Genomic DNA, 24267 nt, shown 5'->3' on the forward strand with positions numbered 1-24267 from the left:
AAGCCCCACAGATGCTCAATAGGGTTTAGGTCTGGAGACATGCTTGGCCAGTCCATCACCTTTACCCTCAGCTTCTTTAGCAAGGCAGTGGTCGTCTTGGAGGTGTGTTTGGGGTCGTTATCATGTTGGAATACTGCCCTGCGGCCCAGTCTCCGAAGGGAGGGGATCATGCTCTGCTTCAGTATGTCACAGTACATGTTGGCATTCATGGTTACCTCAATGAACTGTAGCTCCCCAGTGCCGGCAGCACTCATGCAGCCCCAGACCATGACACTCCCACCACCATGCTTGACTGTAGGCAAGACACACTTGTCTTTGTACTCCTCACCTGGTTGCCGCCACACATGCTTGACACCATCTGAACCAAATACGTTTATCTTGGTCTCATCAGACCACAGGACATGGTTCCAGTAATCCATGTCCTTAGTCTGCTTGTCTTCAGCAAACTGTTTGCGGGCTTTCTTGTGTATCATCTTTAGAAGAGGCTTCCTTCTGGGACGACAGCCATGCAGACCAATTTGATGCAGTGTACGGCGTATGGTCTGAGCACTGACAGGCTGACCCCCCACCCCTTCAACCTCTGCAGCAATGCTGGCAGCATTCATACGTCTATTTCCCAAAGACAACCTCTGGATATGACGCTGAGCACGTGCACTCAACTTCTTCGGTCGACCATGGTGAGGCCTGTTCTGAGTGGAACCTGTCCAGTTAAATCGCTGTATGGTCTTGGCCACCGTGCTGCAGCTCAGTTTCAGGGTTTTGGCAATCTTCTTATAGCCCAGGCCATCTTTATGTAGAGCAACAATAATTTTTTTCAGATCCTCAGAGAGTTCTTTGCCATGAGGTGCCATGTTGAACTTCCAGTGACCAGTCAGTATGAGGGAGTGTGAGAGCGATGACACCAAATTTAACACACCTGCTCCCCATTCACACCTGAGACCTTGTAACACTAATGAGTCACATGACACCGGGGAGGGAAAATGACTAATTGGGCCCAATTTGGACATTTTCACTTAGGGGTGTACTCACTTTTGTTGCCAGCGGTTTAGACATTAATGGCTGTGTGTTGAGTTATTTTGAGGGGACAGCAAATTTACACTGTTATACAAGCTGTACACTCACTACTTTACATTGTAGCAAAGCGTCATTTCTTATTTACAAAAATGTGAGGAGTGTACTCACTTTTGTGATATACTGTGTATATATATATATATATATATATATATATACACACACTGCTCAAAAAAATAAAGGGAACACTAAAATAACACATCCTAGATCTGAATGAATGAAATATTCTTATTAAATACTTTTTTCTTTACATAGTTGAATGTGCTGACAACAAAATCACACAAAAATTATCAATGGAAATCAAATTTATCAACCCATGGAGGTCTGGATTTGGAGTCACACTCAAAATTAAAGTGGAAAACCACACTACAGCCTGATCCAACTTTGATGTAATGTCCTTAAAACAAGTCAAAATGAGGCTCAGTAGTGTGTGTGTGGCCTCCACGTGCCTGTATGACCTCCCTACAACGCCTGGGCTTGCTCCCGATGAGGTGGCGGATGGTCTCCTGAGGCATCTCCTCCCAGACCTTGACTAAAGCATCCGCCAACTCCTGGACAGTCTGTGGTGCAACGTGGCTTTGGTGGATGGAGCGAGACATGATGTCCCAGATGTGCTCAATTGGATTCAGGTCTGGGGAACAGGCGGGCCAGTCCATAGCATCAATGCCTTCCTCTTGCAGGAACTGCTGACACACTCCAGCCACATGAGGTCTAGCATTGTCTTGCATTAGGAGGAACCCAGGGCCAACCGCACCAACATATGGTCTCACAAGAGGTCTGTGGATCTCATCTCGGTACCTAATGGCAGTCAGGCTACCTCTGGCGAGCACATGGAGGGCTGTGCGGCCCCCCCAAAGAAATGCCACCCCACGACTGACCCACCGCCAAACCGGTCATGCTGGAAGATGTTGCAGGCAGCAGAACGTTCTCCACGGCGTCTGCAGACTCTGTCACATCTGTCACACGTGCTCAGTGTGAACCTGCTTTCATCTGTGAAGAGCACAGGGCGCCAGTGGCGAATTTGCCAATCTTAAAGTTCTCTGGCAAATGCCAAACGTCCTGCACGGTGTTGGGCTGTAAGCACAACCCCCACCTGTGGACGTCGGGCCCTCATACCACCCTCATGGAGTCTGTTTCTGACCGTTTGAGCAGACACATGCACATTTGTGGCCTGCTGGAGGTCATTTTGCAGGGCTCTGGCAGTGCTCCTCCTGATCCTCCTTGCACAAAGGCGGAGGTAGCGGTCCTGCTGCTAGGTTGTTGCCCTCCTACGGCCTCCTCCACGTCTCCTGATGTACTGGCCTGTCTCCTGGTAGCGCCTCCATGCTCTGGACACTACGCTGACAGACACAGCAAACATTCTTGCCACAGCTCGCATTGATGTGCCATCCTGGATGAGCTGCACTACCTGAGCCACTTGTGTGGGTTGTAGACTCCGTCTCATGCTACCACTAGAGTGAAAGCACCGCCAGCATTCAAAAGTGACCAAAACATCAGCCAGGAAGCATAGGAACTGGTCTGTGGTCACCACCTGAAGAACCACTCCTTTATTGGGGGGGGTCTTGCTAATTGCCTATAATTTCCACCTGTTGTCTATTCCATTTGCACAACAGCATGTGAAATTTATTGTCAATCAGTGTTGCTTCCTAAGTGGACAGTTTGATTTCACAGAAGTGTGATTGACTTGGAGTTACATTGTGTTGTTTAAGTGTTCCCTTTATTTTTTTGAGCAGTAATATATATATATATATATATATATATATATATATATACATATATATATATATATATATATATATACATATATACACACACATACATATATACACATACACACACAGTGGGGAGAACAAGTATTTGACACACTGCCGATTTTGCAGGTTTTCCTACTTACAAAGCATGTAGAGGTCTGTAATTTTTATCATAGGTACACTTCAACTGTGAGAGACAGAATCTAAAACAAAAATCCAGAAAATCACATTGTATGAATTTTAAGTAATTAAATTTGCATTTTATTGCATGACGTAAGTATTTGAAAACCTACCAACCAGTAAGAATTCCGGCTCTCACAGACCTGTTAGTTTCTTTAAGAAGCCCTCCTGTTCTCCACTCATTACCTGTATTAACTGCACCTGTTTGAACTTGTTACCTGTATAAAAGACAACTGTCCACACTCTCAATCAAACAGACCCCAACCTCTCCACAATGGCCAAGACCAGAGAGCTGTGTAAGGACATCAGGGATAAAATTGTAGACCTGCACAAGGCTGGGATGGGCTACAGGACAATAGGCAAGCAGCTTGGTGAGAAGGCAACAACTGTTGATGCAATTATTAGAAAATGGAAGAAGTTCAAGATGACGGTCAATCACCCTCGGTCTGGGGCTCCATGCAAGATCTCACCTCGTGGGGCATCAATGATCATGCGGAAGGTGAGGGATCAGCCCAGAACTACATGGCAGGACCTGGTCAATGACCTGAAGAGAGCTGGGACCACAGTCTCAAAGAAAACCATTAGTAACACACTACGCCGTCATGGATTAAAACCCTGCAGCGCACGCAAGGTCCCCCCTGCTCAAGCCAGCGCATGTCCAGGCCCGTCTGAAGTTTGCCAATGACCATCTGGATGATCCAGAGGAGGAATGGGAGAAGGTCATGTGGTCTGATGAGACAAAAATATAGCTTTTTGGTCTGAACTCCACTCGCCGTGTTTGGAGGAAGAAGAAGGATGAGTACAACCACAAGAACACCATCTCAACCGTGAAGCATGGAGGTGGAAACATCATTTTTTGGGGATGCTTTTCTGCAAAGGGGACAGGACGACTGCACCGTATTGAGGGGAGGATGGGGCCATGTATCGCGAGATCTTGGCCAACAACCTCCTTCCCTCATTAAGAGCATTGAAGATGGGTCGTGGCTAGGTCATCCAGCATGACAACGACCCGAAACACACAGCCAGGGCAACTAAGGAGTGGCTCCGTAAGAAGCATCTCAAGGTCCTGGAGTGGCCTAGCCAGTCTCCAGACCTGAACCCGATAGAAAATCTTTGGAGGGAGCTGAAAGTCCGTATTGCCCAGCGACAGCCCCGAAACCTGAAGGATCTGGAGAAGGTCTGTATGGAGGAGTGGGCCAAAATCCCTGCTGCAGTATGTGCAAACCTGGTCAAGAACTACAGGAAACGTATGATCTCTGTAATTGCAAACAAAGGTTTCTGTACCAAATATTAAGTTCTGCTTTTCTGATGTATCAAATACTTATGTCATGCAATAAAATGCAAATTAATTACTTTAAAAAAATCATACAATGTGATTTTCTGGATTTTTGTTTTAGATTCCGTCTCTCACAGTTGAAGTGTACCTATGATAAAAATTACAGACCTCTACATGCTTTGTAAGTAAGAAAACCTGCAAAATCGGCAGTGTATCAAATACTTGTTCTCCCCACTGTATATATATATATTTTTTTATAGGCTCCGGGGCTGTGAAATATATTGCTGGTGCTTTAGCAGGAATATAGAAAACAAATCACTTTGCTGCAGAGAACCATATCCACACAGAAAAAAAGTTCCTTTCATCTCAGCTTTTACTAGATTGGCCTAAAAACATTGGCCAGTAGTGTACAGTTAGAGAAGGATTCAGGGATAAATCCAGGGGAATAAAGCAGACATTCTTCACACTGGCTTTTACAGTATGCACACTTGCTGTGCAAACAGTACACCACAGTGTCAGTGCCTCTGATAAGTACATCAGAAGTCAGTTGGAAAGGTCTGTTTAATCAGAATGTCTCGGGGGACAAGTCTCATTTACTCAGCCGCCTGAGACACCCATTTCTCCACTGGGCCCGCAATGCTTGTCCTTCAAGGGAAAATAGCAGCATTTACTTGTTCCGTTTTTACAGTCATTTGGCCGGTGGCACCAGATACCCGGTAGTATATCTCGGTCCAGAGTCCAATCTAGCGTGCCGTGCCCTTCCGTCTTTACACAGGTCCTAAATTATATTGTTAACAGTTGTGCCAAACACACACAAACCAGCAATTTGTTCTCTATATCGACTCCCCCTCTACGAGTCATTGGGGAAACAGGACAAAACAACCAAAAAGCATAGATTGAACACATCACAATTTGCCTCATTAGCATGGGTGAACTGAGTGGCCCTGTTAGTCAAGACTATGTCTCCTCTTTAGCCACACAATCCTGATTCCCTGACCCTATGCATCAGAATTCACTTTCACGGGCCAGCCATGGAAAGGTCATCTGCAAAATCTTCCGACGTTCACTTATTTGCGTACTAATTGAATTTATAACATTCTTGGGTGCATTTTTTGCATGCACCAGTACAAAACCCCCTTTCAGTTCACCCACTAGCCCAGATACTTGCAGGCCGTCGCACTATGGCGAAATCAGAATCACACGACATACCATTCCACACACACACACACACATTACAGAGTAGAAGAAAAATAGATCTATACCCCTCTGCTTGTTCTCACACTGTTCTTTAATTTCATGACGCATGTACAGATCTTGAACTCCACATATATATAAAAAAAAAAAGGAATCCTTTACTGTATAAAGGGGAAGTTTAAAAATCATCCATGAAATGCAAGAAGCTGAGGAATCTGATTTTAAGAAATCTGATTTGTTACACTTCACTACATTTCCACGCTGATACACACTGGACGGACAAGAATCAAAACTCCGTGCAAACACTCCCCCACAAACAAACACACACACCTACAAGCATAAGGCAAACATATTCCAACATTTTCAGATGAGGTGCATGTACCTCACATAATATTATGGAGTTTTTATCCATTCACTTCTTAAGACTGACATTACATTTGTGACATATGGATGAGATCCAGGATTGCATTCACTATGTCAAAACATAAGCATTGGCCATAAACTATTACATAACCCATACAGTATGTTTAGAGGCTTACACTGTCTTCACTGGCCTCAGATGCATTGGCTTTTGCCTGATTGTTTTCCAGCTGGACCCTGTTGGCATCGCAGCAGATGTAAAAGAAATTCATTGAGTATATACTAACGACCCACGCACATGCAAACAAGGTCACACACACACACACAGCAGCAGCACAAAAGGAGTGCTAATTTATCCTAAGTGCATTAGCCAGGTCACCTATCCCATTGACCTACAAATGGGTCATCTCTGCAAGTCGCCCTAGTAAATCCGAGCTCGGGCATTCAGTATCATTCATTTGCAGAAACCCCATGTGAAATCGAGAGCTTGGGACTAACGATTACCTGCAAAAAGATGATTCTGAGATAATTGGCTTCAAAGTTCCAAACTCTCAATGGTTTGAAAGGTGTCAGCAATGTTTGTCTTGTATTCTTTTGAATTTAACAAGATTGGGGTGTTTAGAGTACTATATAGGTAGAGAACATTAAACAGAACAAGGCTTGATCAATAACTCAATTTGGACAAAAATGCGGATAGAACCAATAGTCAAGCGCTTGCAATATAGAGTGCAGAATAAATCGAAAGCTCTCTCTAGCTTTGACATAATAAATATTGATATACAGATCATTTCAAATGCCCAAAAGAGAATTGCTCAAAGTATTTGCCGTCATTAAGTCGTCCATATAGATTATAATCACCATATAAATAAGTTACAAATCCATCATGACAGACCAATCAACAAAAGTGCTACCCTGGCATAGTAAGACATTATGAATGCCATTAGAGATGAGCTACTTCTGCCAGCAGGATGGTGGAGGGATTCAGATAATAAATACCAAGGCCACATTTTTATTGGGCCTAATAGTTCTTAATTTCTCTCTTTTCTCATGTGGCCTCCTTGTTAATGCCTTACTCATGGTTTTGAAATGGAAAGGCATTCTGGGACTGTTCCCCCTGAATAAGGTGTGTTCAGGGCTCACCACGGATTTGATGTGACCACCTTCTGGGACACTTTTGTCCCTCAGGTTGGCGGGGGCCCGTTGACGTAGCTCAGGGCCAGTTGGAAGGTGCGGGCAAAGGAGTTGGAGCGGTGGCACTCTAAGTCCATGAGGAGTGTTGTGGGCCAGACCAGCAGGGCTAGGAACACAGCCAGCAGGACGACCAGGAACACTAGGCTCCTCAGAGTCTTTAGTGCCCCCAGGGGCCACGAGCTGCACTGGGTTTGTCTGTCAGGGCACTCATTTGGCCTAGAGGAGGAGGGAAATGGATAGAAGGAGCGTGATAGAATTACAAAGTCTCAGCATCGTTGAAGTCAGAGGTTGTTATTGACCTTGGGGACTGGGAGTGTGTGCTGTTTTTAATGTCAATAAATCACATGGAGTGAAATTTGCTATCTTCTTCTAATTGGTGTTGAGTGGAATATCAAATGTCACGACGGGTACTTGCAGTGTTGTAGTTATGAAAGTTAAGCCTATTTGAGTGCATCTACGTATAATAAGTAAAAACTATGATAGTACAGTAATATAAGTTGAACCAAAGCATTGAATATTAAAACATATAGGCTGCGTTTACACAGGCAGAACAATGCTGATATTTTGCACAATTATTGGCAAAAGATCTGATTGGTCAAAATACAAATAATTGGGCAAAAGATCAGAATTGGTCTTCCTGTTTAAAGGCAGCCAAAGTTTACACGTGAATAAGACTTTACTCACAGTTGCTCACTATGGACCACCTCCCATGAGGCATTGCAGTGCAGCTCTTCCTCTGGAGACTGGCAGAGAAACAGAGGAATCAACAGAGAGAGGGATTGTGTGTACACACACACACACACACACAACCCGACAGGGGATGCATTCATTTTGGCCTCTGCTCTGTAGGCCTATACAACTTTTTACAAGGCAGCTGGCAAAGGTTTTTACTTTTAGTGTGATCTGCATGCATACAACCTGCCATCTTCAGTACATTGTTGTACGTTTTGAAGACAACAGATGAATGGACTTGATCTTACAAGCTGCCATTAACAGTTATGGCAATTATAAATAATGTGATACTGTTTCCTGTGGGTTTGATTGAAGTCTACAAGTCATCGTATCAGACTGGAGCTGGAGGTCACATGACTGTGAGGTGCAGGGGGCCAAGCACAGCTCCTGGGGGTGTTTCTGAACAGCGATGTCCCCAAGACTGTGGCTTCCCTCAGAGCAACCAGCACACTGACACACATACACAGAGCAGTTTGGGTTACGGCACAGGCTAGACTCATTCTACATGCAGTGTTTCTATGCAACAAAGGCCAATTGTAAATTAAAAAAGATGTCGAGATGTGGTCCAATGAGGTTTCCGCGCCCCCCCCCCCCTCTCATGGGACCAAACCACCAGCCCCTCGTCTGCCCCTCTCCCTCTATCCACTCACTGGGTTCTGATGACCGCTCGTGGCCTATGGTGTGTCTTTATTCGCTCGTCTGCAATTACAGACATAAAAAAATCCAGTTAACGCTAGAACGTTCCGCCGTCCCTGTAAAGCTGCCAATTAAGCCACGAGCGCAAAGAAATTACAAGAGCCCCTTTGAATTGGAAATGGTTACTCTGCAAGGTTTGAGGCTTTGCAGTGAAATCAGGCTTTCCATCAGCACAGCGATTCACTTTCTTATGGACGTGTCCCCCTCTGGCGAACAGAATGCTTTAGTCAGGCTGGGCTTCAGACAGCTTAATTAGAAAGAAAAAAGTACCCTCCCAAAAGAACAGAAGGGAAATGTTCCTGGGCTGTTTCTGTTCTGGTGACACTTAAAACGTGGCCTCTGCTACACCAATACATTTATAAATCTCAATTTTATTGTTTACGAGGGAGACGAGGTATAGGATACTCTTTGTAGGCGATGTGAGACTCCCAAAATAGTGGGCAATGAATTTAAAGCTGCATGCAATGACACAAAACACTGAGTATGGATGATTCTATGGATATTCACTTCGTTCGTGATGCCACTGAATTCTCCATGCATTTTTGCAAATATTGAAAAGGAAAGTCGATTCCTAGAGCTAGTCATAGTAAAAAAATAAAAAAATAAAAAGTGATCCTTTTCCACGAAGCAGGTCTGCATAGAACCAAACACCTTTGTGTGTATGTCTCACTATACATGCCCCTCTCTGGACCAATGCTAGTAAAGAGGAAAATAAGCAGCATCTAATCAGTGTGGACGGTCAGGAGTCTTGTGGAGGCTCCAGGGCACATCTCTCAGCCGTTCCAGAAAGCTACACACACACACGTGAAGATTCTCATGTGATGCAGTACGCTGCTCAATGAAGGCTACTGTTGCTAGCAGCTCATTCCTCCAACTTTACTCATTTCAGACTGCAGAGGCTATAATGTTTTGGGTGTGAGCAAAGTCGAATGTCCTCAAAGGATCAGAGGGTTTCTGTCTAAGTCATTATTTCCACCAATAAACTGAGATGACAATGAATTCTAATTTGGAGGAGATATTATGGGTCAGAGGGGACACTAGATCAGTCTTAAAAAGGCAGAGGAGTTTTACTGGGTTAAAGGCATACCTTCCCAGTACTGTCGGTCTGGACTGCCTTGGAGCAGGCTCTGCGCTGTTGGACCAAGGGGACCCTAGAGGGGACGGTGTGTCCATGCGTCTGTCCCAGCCAAGCGCTGATGCGAGCAGGGTCAAAGGTCACAGGCTCCGGGGAGGGTCCGTCGGGCGTGGAGGTCGTCCAGCAGCCAGAGAGTAGAGGTCTGTCATCTCTGACACTCTGGGTTGTGGGAGGTGAGAACACCTCTGGACCTGCATACTCAAACCTCCTCTCCAGACTCTGGGAACACCAGCCACAAGTGAGGATAGATTGTGTAATTTTACCTGGAATGAACTAACACATTTCATTGAGGTTTTCTGCTTTAATATGCAAAATCCTCAGAGGCTTTGATGTCTTTATATTGCTGGCTTAATCAGATGCTAAAAATCAGTCCTACACTAATGTATCTTCCACTATTAATTCCAATGGGTTTTGGTTTGAGTTCAACAGCAGTGCAACACAATCAGTATTATATTAGTCACAACAGCAAAAACAAAACTTCTCCCTACTGACACCGATGATAATGGAAGTATTGGCTTTAGGGTTAACTAGAAACAGAGCACTAAGATTGTTTTCTCACACACACACTCTCCACCTCTCTCTCACACACACACACACACACACACACACACAATAACTCCTTGTTAATCAAATTGAAGAACAACATTGTGCCTCATCATAATTTCAATGGATCATTTGTTTCACCCTGCCAAGCGGATGCGCATACTTCAGTATACACCAAATTCCTTTGCCGGTTGAACACAAGTTTACATTCCTGATAATATTGCAAAAACATGTTGACCTGCGTGTGCCTCTGAGCCTAAGGGAACAGTGGCCGAGCAGAGCGCCAGAATATAGATCAGTAGGAGGAGCTACTCACCATGTCCTCTGCTGCGCTGTTATTTAGATCAGACTGAGAGCCTATGGAACTGAGGTAACTCCGCCTCTTCACACCATCTCTTGCCAATGGCTTCTCTCGATCTGTTTGAATGACACAAGCACACCTCAAATCTGGTGCCAAGCCTCACCGACGCACATCGAAAACAATGACGGCGTTAATCATTTAAAATGTTCTCATGGTATCCCAATGTTTGAAGATAGTACACGTGGATTATTCTATAAGCGTCATAAACTTTTCATTTTAATCCATAGTAAATTATTTCATTGCCTACCTGTGTGGGCGCTGAAATATGACAAGCCAGCGTCGTATTGGGAGACGGGGCCCCCGATGTCGACGGAGGGGTCCCACTCCAGCACCATGTGGTCCAGGTTGGTGGGGTTCCGCTGGTCTGGGGCACTGCCCTTCTCAAACACACCATCCTGCTCCAACAGGATCTCAGACGGACAGCCGGAGTCAGAGGCTTGAGTCAGTACCCAGTCATCCTCATACACCTGACATGGGGAGGAGGGAGCAAAGGAGGAGGTGTAAGTGGAAGGTAATAACTAGGATGCTATAAAAACACAATAATGGTAGAGTTGTTCTCAGTGTTTGGCCTGGAACAGCTGTTCAGAGCCAAGAGAGAAATTGACATATTTCACAACCCAAAAGTCACCTCGCTTGTCTTCACTAGCTTCCTTTAACCCATATATGCCTTTCAGAACAGCGGACAGAAGCTTAGAAGAGCAGGGTCTTAGAGTGGCAGGTGCAGTTAAAGATACAGGTTAAGCAGACCATACCAGTCTCATGCTGAGCAGGCGTGTGTGCAGATGGCCCACTCCCTCAAATACTTGGGCACAGTAGAGCAGCAGCTCCTGCAGCCCCGCCTCGATATCTTGGGCGTCCTCTGGCTCGCTCCTCTGGATTAGCGCCTCACCCCGCTCCAGGAGACAGTTCAGACGCCCCGCATTCTCCCCCACTGCCTCCTGGAAGCTCTGAGGCCATACACACAGCACAGTCAAATCAGAGAGGAAACATTTACCAGGGGAAAGGCCTGGTACTGGCATCAGGTAGCAGCAAGTCAGGGAAAGTTAATGGGAATTACCAGGTAAAGTAGATGCAAAATTATGTTAGGCACAAGTGAGGACCTCTGATTGCGTGGTCAGATTACTTGGCTGGTCAGTCCTGTCCAGTACAGTCCTAGGCCATGTCCTTTACCTGCAGCTCCCGCATCTTGTCACAGGTGTCCCTTCCAGAGAAGTGCTCCACCTCGGTCAGCCTAAGGTCCATGTCAGCAAGCCACACAGCCATCTCCTCCCTCTGGCCATCAAACTCCTCGCGCTGGGACACACAGTGCTGGGGGAGGTGCAGGAGAAGACAGGGTAGGAAAGAAAGCATGTGAAGTGAGGGGGGTTGGATGTAGCGCAAAAAATAAATGTCCCCTATATACACTGCCTTAGACATCTGTGTGATGGCGGAAGGGGGTATCTTGCACCTCTTACCTTGAGTCTGCGGCAGACACTCTCAATGGTTCCATGTAGGCGGTCCCAGCGCTGACCACAGTCCTTGGCCATGCCCAGCAGGCGTGACCGCATGGCCCCATCAAAGAGCCTGGTCAGGGTCCTGTTCCTAAGGGTCAGACTGTCCAGCTGCACCAGCCGAGCCCCAGCCTGGGTCCTCAGGCTCTGGGAGGGGAGAGCACAACAACTGGGGGTTTAGATAGAGACTTGTTGTTCTGTCTGTTGTTCTATTATACAGGTGAACAAAACAGTGCTGTAATAACACCACCAACATGGGGCTTTAGATGGACATTAGACGGCCTAATCTGGTCTCTTTTTACCTCAAATTTCTTGAGCTCCTCCTTGGCAGTGACAAAGAGCACATGGGCAGATCTCGGGGAGTCGGCAGACTTCTCAGCCAATTGGAGCCAGTCGCAGAGAGAGGAGCACTCCTTCATGAACTCATGCCATAGCACCCATTTTCTTTCCAACCTTTGCGAGATAAAACAAACAAAGGTCAGACTGGTAAACAGAAAAGCACATTGATTAGGGTAGTATGGTTCACTGCTAGGAGAGACTGCAGAATCGCCCTGTTGATCAATATAATCTACTATCCATTAATTAACTGTCCACGTTAATTAGGTCTTAATCCTTCAAATCAGCAAATACACTTGAGAAAACCCCATAGGGGTCAGAAGAGAAAACTAATGTGTTGAGGAGTTGAGAAAGGGGATTTTTCTGATACACACTCACTGGACACATCCATCCAGAGACAGGCTTCCATCTTGGATCAAGCAGTTTCCCAGTGGCAGACAGTCTTGGGGCTCCTCACTGATATCTAGTAGAGGCAGGAAGTGGGACTCGGAAAGTAGGGGCTCAGTGTGCTCTAGGATCAGGTCCAATCGCAAGGGCCTGTTCACAGACTGGGTAGCGACTCGACGTTCATCCTCTTCCGACATTATGTCACTTCCTGTGCTGCAGGGACAATGTTGTCCATGACTACCGGCTGAGAGTGGCACCTCCACAGGCATCTTTGGCTCCACCTGTCACCTGGGCAGCTCCACCTGTTTGGGGTGGGAAAGTGTCGCTGCATTACAACACTCCGAAATGAGGTGACAATTACAACACATATACTCAATGCAATTCATTTGAAAGCATTTTTCCCAGTAACAATGTCTATAGTATGTTATCAGATGGAACCTACATGCTTTTCAATGCACTCCGTAAAAAGGTGTGATCTTTGAAAAAACTATAAATCAAGGGTGGGATGTCTTGGAGCACTCAGTGTTGGGTGAGCACCTGAGTTAACCCATCAGTGTTATTCATATATGTAATTACAAATAGAGTTCTGAATGACTGCCCAGGAATTGAGAGAGACTGAATGCCTCTCCCAAAGTGAGGCAACTACCCGAATGGCCAAGAGGTAATTTTCTGGGCCATCTAATCGTTTTGTAGTAGCAATCCCTCTTATGAATTATGACTCAGCAGTTCCACACTTCAGACCATTCTAAAAAGGGGTTAGGAGCTGAAAACAGAGGACGTTTTCACATTACAGACTGTTGGATAGGAAATGAACAGTAAAGAGTAGTCCTTCGGTCCCATCAATGTTGACATTAACCATTTCTGCCTGCCTTCAAAATCATACAACAAAAGCTGAGGGTGTGTAATTAAACAAGTCTGAAACATGCACTTGTCTAGTCAGTGCATAGGAGATGTTGTACCCACCGTGACTATTAAAACCTACCCTAACCAGAAACCGTGGATAGATGGCGGCATTCACGCAGAACTGAAAGCGCAAGCCATCGCATTTAACCATGGCAAGGTGACTGGGAATATGGCAGAATACCAACAGTGTAGTTATTCTCTCCGCAAGGCCATCAAACAAGTGAAATGTCAACAGAAAATGTTGCAATTCAACGGCTCAGACACGAGACGTATGTGGCAGGGTCTACAAACAATCACGGACTACAAAAAGAAAACCAGCCACGTCACGCTTCCAGACAAACTAAACACCTTCTTTGCCCGCTTTGAGGATAATACAGTGCCACCGACACGGCCCGCTACCAAGGACTGTGGTCTCTCCTCTGTGGCCGACGTGAGTAAGACATTTAAGCGTGTTAACCCTTGCAAGGCTGCCGGCGCAAACCAGCTGGCTGGTGTGTTGATGGACATGCTTCAAGATGGCCACCACTGTTCCGCAACCCAAAAAGGCAAGTGAACTAAAGGACTATCGCCCCGTAGCACTCACTTCATCATCATGAAGTGCAGAGAGTCTAGTTAAGGATCATATCACCTCTACCTTACCTGACACCTGAGACCCGCTTCAATAGATCCACAGACGATGCAATCACCATCGTACTGCACACTCCCCTTCCCCATCTGGACAAGAGGAATACCTATGTAAGAATGCTGTTCATTGACTATAGCTCAGAATTCAACACCATAGTACCCTCCAAGCTCATCATTAAGCTAGAGGCCCTGGGTCTCAACCCCACCCTGTGCAATTGGGTCTTGGACTTCCTGACGGGCCGCCCCCAGGTGGTGAATGTAGGAAACACAACCACTTCACTGATCCTTAACACTGGGGCCCCACAAGGGTGCGTGCTCAGCCCGTTCCTGTACTCCCTGTTCACCCATGACTGCGTGGCCATGCACGCCTCCAACTCAATCATCAAGTTTGCAGACCACAACAGTTGCAGGCCTGATTACGAACAACAACATAGCCTACAGGGAGGTGGTGAGGGCACTCGGAGTATAGTGTCTGCAAACCAACCTCTCACTCAATGTCAACAAAACATTGGAGATGATCGTGGACCTCATGAAACAGCAGAGGGAGCACCCCCCTATCCACATCGACGGGACTGCAGTGGAGAAGGTGGATAGTTTTTAAGTTCCTCGGCGTACATGTCACAGACAAATTGAAATGGTCCACCCACACAGACAGCGTGGTGAAGGCGCAACAGCACCACTTCAACCTCAGGAGGCTGAAGGAATGTGGCTTGTCACCTAAAACCCTCAAACTTTTACAGATACACAATTGAGAGCATCCTGTAGGGCTGCATTACCACCTGGTACAGCAACTGCACCACCCACAACCGCAAGGCTCTCCAGAGGGTGGTGCGGTCTACACAACGCATCACCGGGGGCAAACTACCTGCCCTCCAGGACACCTACAGCACCCGATGTCACAGGTAGGCCAAAAAGATCAAAGACAACAACCACCCGAGCCACTGCCTGTTCACCCCGCTACCATCCAGAAGTTGAGGTTAGTACAGGTGCATCAAAGCTGGGACCGAGAGACTGAAAAACAGCTTCCATCTCAAGGCCATCTGACTGTTAAACACCCATCACTAACACAGACGCTGCTGCTTACATACAGTGGCGGTTCTAGACCATTTCAACTGGGGGGGGGCAAGCTGGGGCCTGTTGTACAGTTAGAGGGGCCAGTTACATTAGACGTTATTGTTGTCATCGTTTTCTTCACTGCGTTGCAGGCATTAGCAGGCAAAATTCCATGTTCATAATCATCATCGTTGCCACTGTCTAATAACGGATGTAAAAAAAGAACGATAGCAAAAATTAGTTATGTAAAAATGATTTCATACTCCACATTTAGGGGGGCCACAAGGGGGTCCAAAATTGTTGTCACAGGGGCACTGCCCCCCCCCCAGAACCGCCACTGCCTACATAGACTTGAAATCATTGGCCACTTCAATAAATGGATCACTAGTCATTTTAATAATGTTTACATATCTTGCATTACTCATCTCATATGTATATACACTGTATTTTATATAATCTTGCCTATCCTTTACTTAGATGTGTGTGTATTAGGTAGTTGTTGTGGAACTGTTAGATTACATGTTAGATATTGCGGCACTGTCGGAACTAGAAGCACAAGCATTTCACTACACTCGCAATAACATCTGCATGTGACCAATAACATTTGATTTGATTCATGCAGGCCGGTCTGTTTAATCCTGATTGTAGGCCCGGTCTGTTTAATCCTGGTTTTGTCTGTCATCTCTACAGTATAGTATAATAGTTTCTCTTTCCTTCTTTCTCTCGCTTTTATTCAGTGATTGACGGCACATTGGGCAGCAGCCTGTCAAATAACGTTTCAGAGTGGACACAGGTTTCTGAGGCTGTCAGATCTTTGATCGTGAATTATAAACAGAAAAGATTGGCAAAAAGACTCATGTTTATCTAAATACCATTTAAAGCAGTGATATTCAAAGTCGGGGTCGTGACCCCTAGTAGCATCACGGGGGAACTTACTTCAACAACAAAACCTTACGAGTACAGATCATTGTATGGAACAACAAATGTTTTTTGAGAAAGATAATTGTATTTATTGGTTTCTTTCATTTTAATGTAATGAATTGATGGTTATTTGTTGATGTAAAAATTTAAATTTGTCATTCAATTTTGGGTGTGATCGCAAATAATTATTGGGGAAAAAATATGGGGTCCCTGCGAAAAAAAACAACAACACTTGAATACCACCAATTTAAACATTTAATTTTTGCATTCATTAGCTACTGAGGATACTTTTTGATGCAGTCTTCTCATTGTCATTCATAACTAATTTCCATGTTGCCATGCTTCAGGGCGGAAGGCATGTTGCTATGTGAAAGGAATGACAGCTCCTTCCAGGGGAAGAAGAACAGTGTGGAGGATGTTTCCAATACACATCACTGGCAATCTGCAATCCCACTTGTGAGCGTCCATCGACCCAACTGTCTATACTTAGTATTCCTTTCATATCCTCTTGAGGAACAGTCAGGATTGCAGAAGTTCTTTAGTCAGTGCAGAGATTTCACTATCAAGTTTGAACTCTTGGCAAACTTCTTTCATGGTTCTCAGTTGGTTCATTTGTGTGGCACAAAGCTGTGAGAAACTCTCCATTTGAGCCAACCTCTTAGACAGTGACATGCCCACAACTAATGACTAATCTGAAGTCCATAGGTCACAGAGACTGCCAGGAAAAAGTTTATGTAGGGCAGATGTGAGACCAGGCTGTCGGTGGAGTCTGAACTACTATCATGTGTGATACAGTTATGGACAACATCAATAAAATGGAAGGGGATGATTATATGACCCAAAAGTAAATATTGCTTATCTTACGGTGACATGAAACAGGGAACACAAGGTTGACATGGTTACCACTGCGTTATGCCAACCCAATCTGCTCACATTACTAGTGTTGTCAATCAAAATGTCCCGTAAACAACTTGATTGAGATGCCCTGGAGACTTAACACTTCACAACAAATTAACACAGGAGTGTTCTTTTCCAAGGCAGTTCTTTTTTTATGCAGTTAAATAGAAATCCAGATTGTGGAAGTAGCCTGTAGGCTCTTTAAGAATTCCCTCAGCCTTGGAGGCCGATAAACCACTTCTTCACACTGTCCGGAAGAGTTACGAGGGCACAACTGTGGCCCTGGTATAAGAAAATGCCAAATAGATTTCCCCCGGTCCCTTACCTGCTGAATACGCCATGGAAGGTTGGCTACTCTGGTACCGGGGGCTTATTGTTAATCATGGGCAAGTCAACGGACCTCTCCGGACTAATGTCACACTTGATAATCCGGCACAGCAGACTGCTGCCGCACTGACTGGCCTGAGGTTGACCTCTGCCCTTTGACTAATCATCCAGAGTGAGACAGGGAATAACACTACCAATCAGACAGATTGATCAACGGTCATCTTCTCCTCTTCATATTCAGATAGAACGCAGGGCTTTCAAAATGGCTGCTAGCCATTGGTTAAATATGAATATGAACACCATGAAAACGTGCTTTTCTTTTTACTCGAGAGAGCAGCGTCAGTCAGTCGCATCTCAACATTCATAAGCGTGTGGCTGACTGCTCCATTGAAAGAGGGCAAGGAGTCACTGGATTGGGCCTCGAGGCGATGGGAGTTGAAAATCGAAAGCAGTTTTATTACTTTTGTACCTGTTAGAGGAGCTCAGTCCATTCTGGAGTATAATGGAACACGCAGATGTCACAGCTTCTAAAGGGCACTTGTAATTTCTGCAGGCTGGGAGGGAGAGGGCTGGGTGGCAACGAGGCTCCAGATCTATGGTGAGAGGTTAATCAATTCTCCAGTGTTGAGTAGTGTGTGTGTGTGTGTGTGTGTGTGTGTGTGTGTGTGTGTGTGTGAGAGAGAGAGAGGGTTAGGGTTGCAGTATGATGGAAGCTGACAGCCAGTAGTTGAGTAACATGTAATTCCATGGGGACTCGGGTCAGAAGCTCAGGTTTCGACACATACATGCCTGTATCATATACGCCCTCCATAAAAAAGTGTCATGGTTAGGTTTCAGTCCCCCTCTAGACAGCACAAAGGGCAGGGGGCTTCTCTGGCTGCAGGTGATGATACAGTCCCAATAAATAGGCTACTTCTCAATGACATTACATTTACTCTGTTAAAACCTTCCTCTTTACAGTATGGCAAAGGCCATCCGTGTATATAGTACAGTCCTAAGACACTGGATGTCAAGTCACTCTAGTCTGTGCAGAAATGGTAACTACCTGCCCATGAATACATGAATAGGGATATGACAAGTAAACTAATGTCAGCTTACGCCCACAATGTGCATGAGTCATATTACTGTCGTGGTAGGGGTGGAGAGGGGCAAAGCAGATGCATGTTGGTAGTTTTCCATAACAATACCCGCATTTGAATAAGTGAGAGAGCTGAATGAACCCAAACAGTGAAACTGCTGTCTGCTATGGAAGAAACAAAACTATACCTCTCCGGCTCAGACAAAAGGTGAGCTGCTGACGTCATCAGCCAACGATTGCCCAGACGAGCCCTGCTGCGCGAGACACATGAAAAATAATGACAGCGTCAACACAGCCATTAAAGCGTGATTGGCCGCTGACATTTCCTTGATGGATGCTTCGTCAGCTGACACCGGTAGCATCCTGGACCACCTGACGGACAGGCTGGGAGCGAGAAGCAGGAACATTACCAGGGAAAAGAGGATTGTTAACCTGCGGAGTCAGTCTGCTATTCAGTCTTTGACAGAAAGTATCAACTGTCATTTGCCTAAATATTGACTCAACCTCCAGGTCACGTACTGCTGGCTACATGTTCTTAGTGGGACAGTGTTCGGGGACAATAATTAATTGGCAATTGCATCCCTTTAGCCGTCTGACTTGCGGTGGACAAAGTTTATAAGCAGTTGGGACAGGTCATTCTTTGTCCGGGTGTGTGAAGGCAGCTCCTCTCCTCCTCTTCTGAAGGTGAAAACCACCCCCTCCAAAAAAAACAGCTATTGGTATGCAGCTCCCATGCCTGGAGCAGAGGCTCAGGGCTGAACAGACCGAAGCACCACACCGCTGCATGAATCACATTTATCTGCCTGGATACTATTAGATGGGCTCTACAGCACCACCAGTGACCACGTAGTTAGTCTTGCTCAACAAAACTTAACTTTGACTTCAGCACTTTTTAGTCCATGCCAACTAGTTCAGTACTTCAACAACACGGAGGGCGAATGCAGTTCAGTCGAAAGAACTAGGCACAGTAGGCAAAATTAAACAAATAGCAAGTACAGAGCCATTGGAAACATAACATACTATTTGTGAAAAGTGACAAATGTACACGTCACCATAGCTGAAATAATGACATCTTAACAAATACACCTTGATCTATTCTCATCCCAACAGTTAGCATGCCTATCGACACGTTTACAGTGCCCGTCTCTTTTGCAGCATGTCCGACCACTCCCTTCTGTGCCATACCGCGGGCAGAGTGAGGAGCAGCAGCCGTGGGGGACATCCGGTGGGACAGCCAGTGAGGAGCAGCAGCCGTGGGGGACATCCTGTGGAACAGCCAGTGAGGAGCAGCAGCCGTGGGGGACATCCGGTGGAACAGCCAGTGAGGAGCAGCAGCCGTGGGGGACATCCGGAGGGACAGCCAGTGAGGAGCAGCAGCCGTGGGGGACATCCGGTGGGACAGCTAGTGAGGAGCAGCAGCCGTGGGGGACATCCGGAGGGACAGCCAGTGAGGAGCAGCAGCCGTGGGGGACATCCGGTGGGACAGCTAGTGAGGAGCAGCAGCCGTGGGGGACATCCGGTGGGACAGCCAGTGAGGAGCAGCAGCCGTGGGGGACATCCGGTGGGACAGCTAGTGAGGAGCAGCAGCCGTGGGGGACATCCGGTGGGACAGCCAGTGAGGAGCAGCAGCCGTGGGGGACATCCGGTGGGACAGCTAGTGAGGAGCAGCAGCCGTGGGGGACAGCCGGTGGGACAGCCAGTGAGGAGCAGCAGCCGTGGGGGACATCCGGTGGGACAGCCAGTGAGGAGCAGCAGCCGTGGGGGACATCCGGTGGGACAGCTAGTGAGGAGCAGCAGCCGTGGGGGACATCCGGTGGGACAGCCAGTGAGGAGCAGCAGCCGTGGGGGACAGCCGGTGGGACAGCCAGTGAGGAGCAGCAGCCGTGGGGGACATCCGGTGGGACAGCCAGTGAGGAGCAGCAGCCGTGGGGGACATCCGGTGGAACAGCCAGTGAGGAGCAGAGAAAATGGAGCGCAGCGCCACGTCTTCAACTGCTCCCAACCCATCCCCCTCAAACTCGCTCCCCTCACCCCAATGGCCCAGAGACTGCGCCCATTGTCTCGGGAGCACAAAAGACTCAAAGTGAACAAATGTGCCTTTCTGCTGTCCGGATGGAGTGCGGAAGACAGGCCTGGGACACCTGATCTATCCCTCCATCTGCACAGAGAAAGAGGCAGCCAGGGAGAGAAACTCACCGTTAGTCACCCCTGAACTGATCCAAGATCAGAACACTTAAAACAGTCAGTTGTGGGAGAGGAAAGGAGCAGGTCCAGAGGAGAGATCTGGTGACCCTCGATGGAAACTTTTTCACCCTCCAACTAAATCTCTGCATTAATTGAGTGAGAACGAGAAAGAAATGGCAGAGACAAAATGGAGGGCGAAGCAGAATAAGAGAGAAAGGAGAGAAACACTGATTGAAAGACAGAGGGACAGATAGGAGAAAGGGTGATGGAGTGAGTGAGTTGTGTACTGTAGTACCGAGACTGTAGTATTCAGCCCTCAGTGACTGAAAGACAAATATTAGTTTGTAACACTACTGCACTCTAATAAAAAAAATGTGGTTAAACATCAAATACACTACAAAAGCTTTCTCATATTTCATAGGCTGCTAGAATTACTGAGCCTTCCCTACCAATATTTACTAAAAAGGTGTGTTTGGAAGCAATGCTTCGTTGGTGAAATCCGACCCCATGTTTCCAACAGCAATACCTCAGTCTTTAGATTTCAAGTGTCTGTATAAAACGCCTAAAGTAGGTGATGAGTACAAGACAACAAAGACAGAAAACAGAGAAATGACGTGAACACAATGGAACAAGAGGCTTGGCCCGGGAACAGGAAGAGAGTGTGTGGTCAAGTACACTTTAGGTTACACAGATTATGTTTGGTGTCAGATAAAATCTCTTTTAATGAGGGCTGTATCTAATGTTGTGCTTGATCAGGCATGGGAAACTGGTGCTCTGGATATCATAGCTATACTATCGCTAAGAGGAGAGAGAGAATAACCCCAGTCACACAAGAGAGCCCAGGACTGAAGAGTGGAGTACAATGGCTTTTTGGGGGGGGGGGGTCATCTTTGTCCAAATGCAGAGCACATTCCTCCGTTAGTGACCGCATCTCTCTTTAGGGTGACCATCATGCAGCCACACACAATGCCGTATATAGGATATGGGAATGGAACTCAATTCTTAGAGGGCTGGAGCACTCAATTGGACACAGTGGTTCGCAATGTTCCTTGTGTCCTACAATTCATTTATTAGACATTATCAGGGGAAATGAACAGAATTAAATGTGTTTGGCTAAATAACTAAAAGAGCAAGCTAATGAATGCAACGGAAATTGACTGGAATGAAAAGAAATGTAAAAAACTTTCTGGAAACCATTTAGAGGCCTGCGATGGACGTCTGCAAGAGGGGCATAGACGGACAGATACTTAATCAAAATGGATGTCTGGACAGAAACCAAAATAAATCACAATACTTTAGAGTCCCTGTTATACCATACATTTTTGGTTATAGGAGAGCAGCAGGTAAATGAATCCGACCCTGAATCCAGTTGAGAAATCTTTTATCTGTTTATTTTCCCTCTCAGCTCCATGTAGGGAGCTTGGAGAGATACTCTACTGCCAGATGATATTCTTCAGGAGCTGAGTCCCTGAAGAGGGGACATTTTGTGATTAAGAGATCTGTAACCTTCAATGATGAGAGGGTATCATATCAATACCGAAATGAGAAAGGCCTGCAATTCTCCTTCTGATTAATGTCCTTACACCCTTTATCTCTAGGTCAGGGATAGCAAATTAAATAGCTATCTAAGGTATCCTGATAGACGTCTGCTCACAAACTCATGAGTTGGGTTTCACAGACAGCCCGTTGTCAGCTTTCTGGTCCAGGGCCTGGCACTTGTCTGAGGGATGTTGCTGACTGATTCAGTAGTTAATTAGCCGACACCAATTCCTTCAGGTCAAGCACTGCTCAAAGGAGCAGAATCATTTTATCTAATTGCTGGTCACTAATGAAAAAAGGACTGTCAAAGGGCTGTGAAGATACACTGTGATTCCCATTAGGCCTATACAAATTTGGTTTAGTCACTGGCATTACAAGGTTTAGACATCGGCCCGCAAAAGTGATGTGCAATTTGTTGTGTAAAAGTACTCGACCTATTCTTATTTCACCTTTATTTAACCAAGTAGGCTAGTTGAGAACAAGTTCTCATTTACAACTGCGACCTGGCCAAGATAAAGCAAAGCAGTGCGACACAAACACAGAGTTACACACGGAATAAACAAACGTACAGTCAATAACACAATAGAAAAAATCTACATACAGTGTGAGGAAATGAGGTAAGATTAGGGAGGTAAGGCAATAAATAGACCCTAGTGGCAAAATATTTACAATTTAGCAATTAAACACTGTGTGATAGATGTGCAGACCTTGTGAAAAGAGCACAATTTTCAGTGAAAATTAGATGGCTGAGGAGTATTTGGTTCCACTAGGAGTTGTAGATCCAGCAGTAAAGCTATTGATGCCACATCCTCAAAAAGTAATAACCTCAAGGCATGACAGGGAATTCACTTTAAAAATGAGTCATGCATACTGTAGTTTCATAGTACAGCAGCCAGACAGTAACCGGTTCCTTTTGAAAACAATTTAAGTGGAAATGACACTTTAGGCCTACAAGTTAGTACTACCTGAGATAAACACCATTCCTGTCTGCTCTTGGAACTTGTAATAACATTGACGAAATTCGAATGTTGTTAATGACCCACTTTGTCTCTCGCCAAACAAAACGAGAATGAAATAACATGTTATAATTTTACATTTTATTAGACCTACTCGAACGTTTAAACTATGTTGACGTCAAAATCACCAATAGCATTGAGACAGTGAAACAAACGGGCAACTTACGATTCTACTTCGTCTGGATTCACAGGTAGGATTCATACAGGTGGGAGGTCTTGACACTTGGAAGCTCCATTTCGCTTGATGCCTAAATATGACAAACACTTATTCGAAATGCGGCGGGACGTTTGTGCACGCTTAAAGAAACAACCATAGGATGTCATTTGTGAAGTTGATCTGCTTTCTCTTGTAAATGTAACAACTATAGAAAGAGCACGCCGGCGTTATGAATGTAGCAGGTAACTTGACCTGTCACAGGTAGTTTGAAACCACACCCCTCGCGTTCTACTCACCTGCATTAAACTTCCGCCTACCTGAATGTATCACGTACTGACAATTCCCAAGCAAAAATAGGATCTATCAAAAAATATTGCCTTATCCATACTTTCATAACTGAAAAATACAGTGGACAATTCAATTGAAGTTTCCCTTATAGATTTTTTAAAACTCATAAGGTTATTTCCAGACTGTGATACAAAAAAAATCAAAGACAGATGTCTCGATCATTTTAAATAAAATTAAATAAATGCAGACGTTTACATGTATCATACAGGCCATGTGCACAGCTCTTCTACCCCTTATATGTAATTATTCAAATGAAGGCATATTGTAGGCCAGTTACATAAGGATGGTATAAAAAGAGGTTGAAGTGGCTTGTATAAATGTTTTATTCTAAGCTGCAGTCATTTTATACTCATATGAGTATAACTTAACTGACTTGCCTAGTTAAATAAAGGTTAAATTAAAAAAATGAGTATATTATCATTTTCACCCCAGTTGTCTTGAACACAGAGAATATCTTGGTAAATCTATTTGGCTCAGGCCTCCAGAAATAGTGGAGTGACTAGTATAAAGATGTGAC

The 24267-nt window shown here is 45.5% G+C and overlaps 2 protein-coding genes across 5 annotated transcripts; one reads left to right on the forward strand and one right to left on the reverse strand.

Moving 5' to 3' along the window:
* Positions 1 to 5552: 5552 nt before the first annotated feature.
* Positions 5553 to 21036, reverse strand: si:ch211-137a8.2 (uncharacterized protein LOC777613 homolog). The gene is made up of 11 exons (XM_038961539.1): positions 18695 to 21036; positions 12695 to 13005; positions 12283 to 12433; positions 11945 to 12127; positions 11661 to 11798; positions 11243 to 11437; positions 10738 to 10957; positions 10446 to 10546; positions 9539 to 9805; positions 7708 to 7766; positions 5553 to 7239 (listed from the first exon to the last, which is right to left on the reverse strand). Exons 2-11 carry the CDS (start codon positions 12970 to 12972, stop codon positions 7014 to 7016), a joined length of 1818 nt encoding a protein of 605 aa, XP_038817467.1. The 5' UTR covers positions 12973 to 13005; positions 18695 to 21036; the 3' UTR covers positions 5553 to 7013.
* Positions 15094 to 21084, forward strand: LOC120018376 (endo-1,4-beta-xylanase C-like). Of its 4 annotated transcripts, none has more exons than XM_038961544.1 (2): positions 15094 to 15132; positions 19662 to 21084. In XM_038961544.1, the coding sequence occupies exons 1-2, from the start codon at positions 15124 to 15126 to the stop codon at positions 20649 to 20651; spliced, it is 999 nt and encodes a 332-aa protein (XP_038817472.1). In that variant the 5' UTR covers positions 15094 to 15123; the 3' UTR covers positions 20652 to 21084. The 4 variants fall into 4 exon arrangements, with proteins under 4 accessions (XP_038817472.1, XP_038817468.1, XP_038817469.1 ...); XM_038961540.1 differs by lacking the exon at positions 15094 to 15132 and adding an exon at positions 18048 to 19225; XM_038961541.1 differs by lacking the exon at positions 15094 to 15132 and adding an exon at positions 18048 to 19190.
* Positions 21085 to 24267: the final 3183 nt, after the last annotated feature.

Source organism: Salvelinus namaycush, chromosome 23 (genome assembly GCF_016432855.1).
Source record: "Salvelinus namaycush isolate Seneca chromosome 23, SaNama_1.0, whole genome shotgun sequence".
In the NCBI taxonomy this organism is placed as follows: Eukaryota; Metazoa; Chordata; class Actinopteri; order Salmoniformes; family Salmonidae; genus Salvelinus; species Salvelinus namaycush.